The sequence below is a fragment of the Hyposmocoma kahamanoa genome, unplaced genomic scaffold (assembly GCF_003589595.1).
Source record: "Hyposmocoma kahamanoa isolate Upper Pololo Valley unplaced genomic scaffold, ASM358959v1 88, whole genome shotgun sequence".
Classification (NCBI taxonomy): Eukaryota; Metazoa; Arthropoda; class Insecta; order Lepidoptera; family Cosmopterigidae; genus Hyposmocoma; species Hyposmocoma kahamanoa.
This window is the reverse complement of record NW_020654466.1, coordinates 7002859-7012985: the sequence shown is the minus strand read 5'-3', so window position 1 is coordinate 7012985 and position 10127 is coordinate 7002859. Positions and strand designations below refer to the sequence as shown.

Below are 10127 nucleotides of genomic sequence, written 5' to 3'. Positions count from 1 at the left end.
CACTGTTTATGACAATCAAATTATATTCATCAAAAGACTACAACGGTAAAGTAGGAAACTTTGGGTCAACTCATTACCTCTCTATTTTGTTGAGCACCCACAAAATAAACTTTTTGATGTCTATGCAGGCAAAGGTCTGAGTTATATAAATAAAAATCAAAGAAATGCTTCCGAATTTATTTTTAAAAAAGAAGAAACCCACACCCTTAGAAAGAATTATTTAACACCTTAATTAGAAGAAAACATGATTTTTCATTGGTATAAAACTGCAGCAATTCATTATATTATAAGCTGATTCTAAAATGCAGAAATGATGTTGGATTTATTATTACATTTTAATTATTAGAAATGAACAATAACAATAAAATTCTTTAAAGTTCAGAATAGTAATGATTTAATTGTATAATGCATGAATTTGTATGATGATTGATGATCGAATCTAACATAATTCATTAAAAAATATGGTTGTGAACTTTACATCCCTGAATACGTATTAAAACCCAATGAAAAATTTACAAAGAAATTATTATTTACGTATGAAAGAAAACTAACAAGCAAACGCACATACGTTTTGTATACAAATAATTTTAATAAGAGATACGCGTTTTAAAATGTAATTGGTTGAAAGCATATATGCCAGGCCAACGAAAAGATCGATATGCTAAATAAAACAATGAAAATGGTTAAATGAATAAGTGAAAGTATTTTCAAGTCTACGCGGATCTGTTATTTGAACATTATAAATATTTTTTTTATAAGCCCATTCTGTCCCACGTCGCAAATCTTTTTTACGAAGCTATATTCTAATTTCAGTCTATTCTCTCGAGTTTTGCAAATTAAGTATGACCAGCATATTTATTTGAAATAACTAATTTCAAAGACTTGCTGTTTTACTGTTCATTTTTCTACGTCAACTGTAGTAAAGTGAACAACCAGCCTTAGAATATAACACAATACGTAATGTACTTAAGGTACAAACAAATACGGTGGTAGTTATTAGAGCTTCAATAAGTGTCTATGTAATAGCGCATTTTTTTAAATGTCCTGTGTATTATTTAATAAAATGTCGCTGTACTTTTTGACATTACGACACTCAATCCTTTTAACTAGTTTAAATACAAGTTTACCTCAAAATATTTGGAAATTTGTCTTTTATGGGCAAATCGCTCCTAATTCATTCCAAATGTAGACCAAAGCGAGGAGTGCGAGAGCGGGGCAGTAGCGGGTTGCGGGGAGGGCGCAGGGGGACCAGATCCACCTGGCTGTGGGGTACGAAGACCTGCCGGTAGACCATTCTGGCCCATGCTTGCGCCACTCAGCAGTAGAGATGCCGGTGGTTGCACTCGGCGGCGAGACGCTAGCCCCATACGGTCCGACCCTGGAAACAAAAAGTTAGGAAGTTGAAATTTAAATCGACTTCTTATTGCTTTGGAAAATGTACGAAAGAAATAAATGTGAGGCACACAAATATTTTACCCGACTCGGGAATCGAACACGGGACCCCTGTATCAGCATGATAACCGTTCGGCCACTGAGGCAGTTATCATATCACCTGAATTTGTTTAAATTGCAAAAGCAGCCACAAAATGAAAAACAAAAAATACTAGTGAACTTTTTTAAAAATACTACAAAAAATATCTGTTCTTGTATGTGAGCAATAAAGTGTATATCTGTTTATCTAAAACACGGGATAGTTCTACTTTTGTTGGTCAGCTCAGTGTTTGTTAAAACATTTTCAATAGGATTTTAAATATGGTTTAAAGGTAATAACCAGCTTCAGTGTTGTCGGGACAATACTTGATGGTGTGCGCGCGGTCACCGGTGGCGCCGCAGCGCGGACAACGGAAGGCGCGCAGCACGGGACAAAGCACGCGCCCGCGCCAGTCTTTCAACATATGCGTCGTATAGCATTCTTCGTTCTCACCGTTGTTTTTGCAGAATGCACACTCCTGGAAAGAAATCTTACGTTACAATGCTACATATTATTATAAATCCTCTAATAAATTGACTAGTGCAACGTCAGTCGCTTTTTTAACCGACTTCAAAAAAAGGAGGAGGTTCTCAATTCGAATATATGTTACGCGATAACTCCGCCATTTGTGAACCGATTTTGATGATTCTTTTCTTGTTGGAAAGAGGGCGCCTCAGAAGTTGCCCATTTAAATTTGAATAAAATATTCGACCTCTAACGGTGGTAAACTAAGAGATGAATGACTTTTGATTTCCGTTATTTTAGTACTCTGTACTGAGGTTAGGTTATGAATGTATGTTTACATTCAAATAAAATACAAGGTTTCATAGTATTCAGCAACGGTCAACCTTGAAGGTACGCGTAATCTGTCTTATTAAAAATAAAATTCATTACCATCCCACCAATAGACGGCCCCTGATTTCATGTTATATAACAACGACAAGTGCTTAATTTTCGATAAATAGGTATAGAATTTAATTTAAAGAAATTGTCACAATATTATTGTAGAAGACTTTCAGATAAATTACATACACTCACATTGGGCAAAGCGCGCCGCATCCGCTTTTCGCTGCGCAGCTTGGCGACCTCTTGCAGAAACTCGTACAAAAGACCGGGTCGGATGGACCGTAGCACCGACAACTGTTCACGCGTCAGCATCGATACGTAGTTGTTCGCCGATGTCAGACCTAAGATCACGTGATTGGGCTCAATATCGTATAACCGCTTTTGATATAGTTTCGGTCCTTATGGCGACTCTTGAGTCTTGTGATTCATAGAAAAATGTCAAGAAAAATGGCGAAGAAACTAGCGTATCAGAAAAACTCACAGAACATTTTTAAGATTTATAAAGACTTCTTTCCGAGTTGTAGCCGCCAGACCCAATTAGAAGATGTAATAAAATTAAAAATGATTTAAGTTGACTGTAATATACTGGCAATAGGTTACTGGTGTACAGAAGTAGTGCCATTAATCGCTAAATAGTGGTGGTTTCTTACAGAAGTACAATTCAAAAGTAAACGTTCTTTTTAACCTTTTTTAGTTCGTATAAAAAGTTCGTTAAATTGTGGTAGGGATGAAATAACACGTATGTGGTGTTAGTTGATTGGTTCAAAATAGAACTCCCGGCCTACGTAATGTTCCCTCGACGAGCGTTTAGTTAGTTACTGCTTCGAATATTAAATATTATTACAAAAATTCTGTTGCGTTCGCAACACGAGTAAAAAAATGGGTATGTTAATTTGCGATTCTGAGATTACCAACAAATTTTTGCGATCGACATCCGCCATGTTTTTCGAAATTTCTCTCCAGTAACTTCTCCATTGAAAATCGGACAAAATTAAATAAAACAGAAACTAACTTTTGACAAGGAAGTCGAACGTATCAATGGTTTCATTGTTCCTGCCCGATGAGACGCCCGAATCCGTCCACATGTTGGTGTTTGACGACACTACAGATTCTGCTCTGCTGCCACCTATGAAGATTTATTAAGGTGTATTATAAAAAAGTTGCCACGACTTCGCAAGTTCAAGTTTGGAATTAGATCTTTCCAGAAAGGGAAAATTTGCCATACATCTCACGCACCTTCAATACCCATTTGGTAACGTAAGGAGACGCTGCCCGTTTCATGAGTTTGTCTCTCACAATTAATGTGTGTCAATGAAAAACACGTGCTTGTGTTGTATGGTTTGTCGAAAGGAACTAACACTCAAACATTGGTTTTTTTTTTAAACAAAATCCAAAAAACAAATTAAATGATTGTAAGCATTCTTTCGACAAGAAAGACACGGAGAAAACACAATGTAACTTACCAACATAAAAGTTGTGAGTGCTGCCAACGTCATCGAACATCATGTCGGAGCCGTTCATTCGGAAGTTCATCATGTCGATATCCGCCGTAGATGGAGCTGCATATATCAAAACTTACTAAAGCACATACCCTGGTGAGACACTTATCGGTAAACATAATAAGATACCTACTACCTTATGTTGACAAAAGTAAAGAGTTGTGTTTTTCAAATTGATCAGACTAAGATCACTTCACTCACATGTTCATTGGCATGGTGATATTAGCGAGTGCTCGGAATTGCTTAAATAGTGTTGTGCCGTTCGCTTATGAACCACAAATCCAAAATCACAAATACAACGACAAATAATTCTGTAAACACACACATACTGAGCTCTCGCTAATGTCACTATAGTCTACACTTAAGTATGTATGTCGAACTACCTACAAGCTCGTTTCCTTGTTAAAACTTGTACCTTACGTAATTTTGCATTATTGAAAAAGTGACAGTTTGTACTGTACCTATGTATAAAATAAATAAATAGCACATAATCACATTCTTAAAAAGAATAGAATGATATCTTTAAAGGAATAGCATAACATACATTCTTAAAGTAATCAAATAAAAGAGGACTTTGCCATGCATCAAGCCAATTAATGTTATTTAAACTTGTATATAGCTCTGGTCCTTATGCTATGTGTATAAAAATATATAACAATCTTCTTTTAAGCATTAAAAATAAGGTCAACAATAAAACCTTCATTAAAAAACTTACAAAATACTTGGTCCAAACACTTTTTAAACGTTGCAAGAGTGTTCGAAAGCACAGATTAAAATAATATGATGACCTATAATTTAAAAACAAAAACGATGTAATAGTTTTGTTTTTTTTTTTGAATAGGTATTAGAACAATGCATAATTAATTTTTTTAATTTAACTCATACTATCAATACTTTAATTATTTAAATTACTTTTTTTACTTAATTTAACAATCATTATATAAAGTATTTAATTATTATCATTATTTTTTTTTAATATTGTTTAAAAGGATGAAATTTATTTTAAGTCATACAAATTGGAGTGGCTTGCATTGTTACATGGCTGTACGAGTACTTTATATTATGTTAAGAAATTATATTGCCCATGTAACGCAATTAATAAATGAATATGAATATTGAAGGAAAATACTGTGCCACCATTTCAAAGCAGGTTAATAAAGTTTTTTAATTTTAAAAGTGTGAAGTTCGCTTTAAGCTGTTTTTAAACCTCTGTGAGGACTAGTCTCCGGCAATAGGACTTCTAAGTCGTATACAAAAGTTTACCACAAAGTAATAAAGTTACCGGTATCTCCCACGCGCGGCTCCTGCTGCCCCATGAGAGTAAGCAGGTCGTTCTCATTGCGGTCCTGGTACTGCGCTCCCAATTGTGAAAATACGTTCTCAGACTGACTGGTTATAGTCCTTGTGTCTGATGGTGGTGATGGTGCAAATGTCTCCTGCGAGAGAGATTACTACCCTAAAATAGAGCGGTGAACCCGAGCTACTAACTGCCATGTTAGATATTTCCTTGTACTATGAGTGCCAGAGTAAAGCCCCTTATCTAACAAAGCAGAAGAGAAAGAGTTGTGATTCAGCAACTAATAATATTTTAAAACGAAATGCTATTGATTGACGTAACACACGCAGCTTTTCTGTTCCTATTGTTAGATGACGGCCGCCAAGTCTCTGAGAACGGAAGATTTCCAAATTGTTTAACCGGCAATCGAACCCGGTATCAATGCTCAAATATTGATTGTCCTATCACCAGTCAAAAGACCTGGACTTATCTCGAGCTCCACCGTGCCTTTTCCACCAGTCGCGTCGTCAGACAAAATAATTAGGTGAAACTCCCCGGAAAGATAAGTTTCGATATTTCATACATAAATACGAGTATTTCTAGTTTACATAGTTTTCTAATTTTGTCAAATAATTCATATATCACTCAATTGAAAGTATTAAGCATTTGAAATAAATAATAAATTGCTTACCGTTGTTCTTGTCACTTTAGTATCACTGGCAGTCGTAAAAATAGGTTTTTGCTCGTCCATATTAAAGTTATACGACATGGAATCCATAATTAAAGTAAAATTTGGAGATATTGCAAAGAAATAACAAGCAAACTTCTCTCCCTCGCGTCTGCAGTTGAAAAGAACATTCTCGTAGCAAACATCACAATTTATACAAATAAACTGGTTCTAACATTCATACACATATCGCTGCTTATAAGTACTTTCAAAGACGGATATTGAAACTACCCTCAAAAGGCATAAATTTGGTACGGACATGATGCGTAAATTCATATAAAAAGTCATTTACAAAAATATTTGATAGGTATTTGCCTTGGCTTTGTTTCTGTTCAAAACATACAATTCATGGTCAAATACGACAACAGCTTTTCTCAACTCATCGTCAAATCCACCAACTGTTGAGAATTTTGTGAGCAGTATAGAAAATTGTACTTGTTTATATTATATTATATTATTTATGTGTGTTGTTTGTCGTTCGACCTTGGCATATTAAAATTTATTATAGCTCTTAGGGTTTCGCGATTCCACATACACATTGGAAATGAAAATTTTTTTTTTATTCTAAATCGCGTACAATTTGTTTTTTAAATAAGTAAATAAACGTTTTGTGCTCTTTACAGGTTCCATGGTCACGAATGTGTATAGTTTAAGGTTACAAATTCTTTACAAGTGGTAGGTTTCCTGTGTGGAATGCGTCTAAGTAGGTACCCAACCTATTTCTTACGCAAAGCAGCACCGATTCTTGCTTCAATTTGAAACGTATGGTGAACCAACGCAATCACAGGTACAGAAGACTCAAGATATGAAATCGCAAGACGTCTAACGCATATGCGATATTTAAGGATATTTTACAACCTAGTCTGCCGCGGGATCCTGTTAGCGGGTGCAGGTGTAAGTAGGGGAGTCCATTGTCATGGTTCATCGGGGCTTATCTTTAGTTATATAACGAGGAAGTTAATTCGCGTGACTGCAATTTCGCGTAGAGGATATAGGTATACCATGTGATGTCGGAATGGGCACAATTCGAGACACGCGGGAGCTAGTTCGTATATGCAGTTCCATACTCTTGAACGCGATAATGTCTATTACGATGTCCTTTATCACCCGATTATATAAAATTAGTAGATAGTTAAATTAATAGGTTATGCAGATTATTCTATTGTTCTGTTCTACTCTGTATGATTAAAATGCATTATGTATGCCTATAAACTGGTAATCAATACACCCATTGGAAAAAATTATCATTAAGTACGAATTGTCGAAATTTTTTTTAACCATTCTTCACTAATACTAAAAATTGTAGGCAGATGAAGCGTTATTGTTTCAGTTCTTGCATATTTCGTAGACTAAAACTTTACTGTAATAAATAATCCTTCTTCTTTATAGAAAGAAATTAATAGTATTATATCCTCCTTGGATAGCCGAAGATGGAAGGCGACGGTGGAGATGGCCGAGAAAGCGTTGGCGGGACGATCTTGATGGGTTTGAGGAACATTCCTCAGGAAATCGCCAAAGACTGGGAGCACTGGAAGATTTTGAGGGCGACCTTTGCTCAGCAATGGGACACAATAGGTTAATAAAAAAATATTATTATCTATAAATTTTTATAACAAAAAACCTACTTCAAAAGTTTGCATATCCGCTTTTGCTGTGTTCGTTACATCTATTTGCCAAGTTTTATTGTAATCGGTTAGCGTAAAGTGAGTGTAATACAATAAACTGGATTCATCCCCTAATTTGCCACCTTTAGAGGTGGAATATTTTCGTTAAAATTGAATGGGACTGTCTACTACTGAGGTACCCCCTTTCAAACAAAAAAGAATCATCAAAATAGGTCCACAAATGTCGGAGTAATTGAATATAACATACACAAAAAGAAAACGGTCGAATAGAGGACCTCCTCCTTTTTTCAAGTGGATTAACCGATTTTTAACAACGATCTTTGGTTATCACTTTCCAAATTTCGTGATTTCGGACTAATTTGTTTATTAGTCGAAAGTGTTTTTAAATTTAGGTACCTGTTCCATGTCAAAAAAACGTAATTATTGTGCGATCAAAAATCGTCATTTTGTTGGTTCAGTCATTACAACAAGTATTTTGAATTGCAATAAAACAGGAACAGCGATTAATAATAATAGTTTATTCGAGCTTAAAAAAATTATAATCCATAATTAATTGCGATCTCTGAACAGTTTGCAGCGGTATTCGATGTAGCCTTCTTGAGGCCTGCTCTCGTGAGCCTGGCATTTAAGTCCGGCTTTACAGGAACAACTAAAATAAAACGCAACAATTAAAAACTTTAAAAAGTCATTATAATTTTGTTGTTAATTTTAATGACAATAAAGTAGAAATTGTTTTATTACAGAGAAAAATATAGAAATCATGTTTTCTAGTCTGCGACATAGCTTTCCTTTAAAAGCATAATACACGAATGACATATGACGAAATGTCATTTAATTTGTTTGAAAACTTCTGCCTAATCATTACGGTGACAACTGCGTTCCGATTGGCCAACCCGAATTCGAAACAATTGACAGGTGTCGTCAATTGTTTCTCTTCAAATCGACCGAGCTTTACTATAATGGACGAATTTGCAAAATTATATATTTAATTACCGATGAAATGTAATTTGTATTTGTATTTGTGTATTATATGTGTATATGTGTATAAAATGTATTTTTTTATTAGATGTTTTGCTGTTTTTCCCACACCACCGAATTAAATAGCCCCATTATTAGAGATATTATCTTTATCACAATAAATACAGGTTATTTTTGGGATATACGGAGACGTACACACAGGCAGAGAACAAATAAGTAATGAGAACGAACACTCCGCCGCTCCCTAGCTTTAGATACCGCACCACACTCCGCATATTGACGGTCACATTAACTGAACGAGAACAAGGCTGTCGGCGAGCCGTTTTCGCGCTAAAACGGCTTTGACATTTGAATATAGTTTTCATTTATTCATTACGAAATTTGTACGTTAATATATTAGGGGTTAAAGTATGAAATTGCCGTTTTATTGCAATAGGTTCTTTGAATTTTCATAGAATCTTCATGGTTTGAGGTTTTCGAATGAAACTTTTTTCAAATGGTTTCTGTGATTTTTTTTTTTTTTTAATTTGAAACATTTGAATATCGACTTTCAATTGTTTTTGTTATTCAATTTAGACAAGAAAGATGGATACTGCGAAAATTCGAGTGATTTTTGAATACGAGTTCCGACGCGGAACTAACGCGGCAGAAACAGCCCGCAATATCAATGCTGCGTTTGGAGAGGGGTCTACTAATGAACGCACCGTGCGATTTTGGTTTAAACGCTTTCGTGATGGAAATTTCGACTTAAAGACCGAGCCACGAGGAAGACCGCCCACACAGGTGAATAATGATGAATTAAGAGAGATAGTGGAAGCCGATCCTAGTCAAACTACCCAGGAATTAGCGGCATGGTTTAACGTTACCTTACCCACAATATTGACTCACTTGCGTCAAATCAATAAAATAAAAAAATACGAAAAATGGGTGCCTCATGATTTGACTGATCTGCAGAAAGAAACGCGTGTTGAAACTTGTGTTGCCTTGTTGAACCGGTACAGAAATGAAGGAATATTGGATCGAATTGTAACATGTGATGAAAAGTGGATTCTTTATGATAACCGGAAAAGAAAAATGCAATGGCTGACCCCAGGTCAAATGCCACAACAGTGTCCTAAAGCAAAACTTACCAATAAAAAGGTAATGGTAACTGTTTGGTGGTCTCAGCATGGTGTTATTCACTATAGTTTTCTCCGATCTTGTCAAGCAATAACGGCAGATGTCTATTGTGCCGAACTCCGAACCATGTTGACAAAACTAGCAGTAAAACAGCCCCGACTCATGAATCGATCTTCACCATTATTGCTCCACGACAACGCGAGACCTCACACAGCACGAGAAACCATTTTGACCCTTCAGGAACTGCAGTTTGAAACCATTCGTCATCCTCCGTATTCACCAGACCTTGCTCCAACGGACTACCATTTTTTTCGTGATTTGGACAATTATCTACGTGACAAGAAGTTTTCTTCCCAGGAGGCAGTACAAAATGCTTTCACACAGTTTGTGCAGTCTAGATCGTCGGAGTTCTATCGCAAAGGCATTAATAACCTTCCCATTAGATGGCAGCAATGTATAGATAATAATGGCAACTATTTTGATTAAATAAATTTGTTAAAAATTTAAAAAATAAACAATTTAGATTTTCAGTACAAATCGGCAATTTCATACTTTAACCCCTATTATAACATCATTTTACGTTACT

The 10127-nt window shown here is 35.5% G+C and overlaps 1 protein-coding gene across 2 annotated transcripts; it reads right to left on the bottom strand.

Moving 5' to 3' along the window:
* Window positions 1-237: 237 nt before the first annotated feature.
* Window positions 238-5925, bottom strand: LOC113235737. 2 transcript variants are annotated; one of them, XM_026471619.1, is made up of 7 exons: window positions 5784-5925; window positions 5099-5252; window positions 3781-3876; window positions 3330-3443; window positions 2504-2658; window positions 1772-1949; window positions 238-1378 (listed from the first exon to the last, which is right to left on the bottom strand). In XM_026471619.1, the coding sequence occupies exons 1-7, from the start codon at window positions 5868-5870 to the stop codon at window positions 1170-1172; spliced, it is 993 nt and encodes a 330-aa protein (XP_026327404.1). In that variant the 5' UTR covers window positions 5871-5925; the 3' UTR covers window positions 238-1169. The 2 variants fall into 2 exon arrangements, with proteins under 2 accessions (XP_026327404.1, XP_026327405.1); XM_026471620.1 differs by having other exon boundaries at window positions 249-1378; window positions 2510-2658; window positions 5784-5924.
* Window positions 5926-10127: the final 4202 nt, after the last annotated feature.

Bases quoted from the DNA above. Each gene is read 5' to 3' on its own strand.
- LOC113235737 (XM_026471619.1), bottom strand. From the start codon at position 5,870: ATGGATTCCATGTCGTATAACTTTAATATGGACGAGCAAAAACCTATT. The intron at 1,950-2,503 runs GTATGTAATTTA...ATTTCTTTCCAG, and splicing joins GCGCTTTGCCCAATGTGAGT to GAGTGTGCATTCTGCAAAAA. The intron at 1,379-1,771 runs GTTATTACCTTT...TTTTGTTTCCAG, and splicing joins TCCCGACAACACTGAAGCTG to GGTCGGACCGTATGGGGCTA.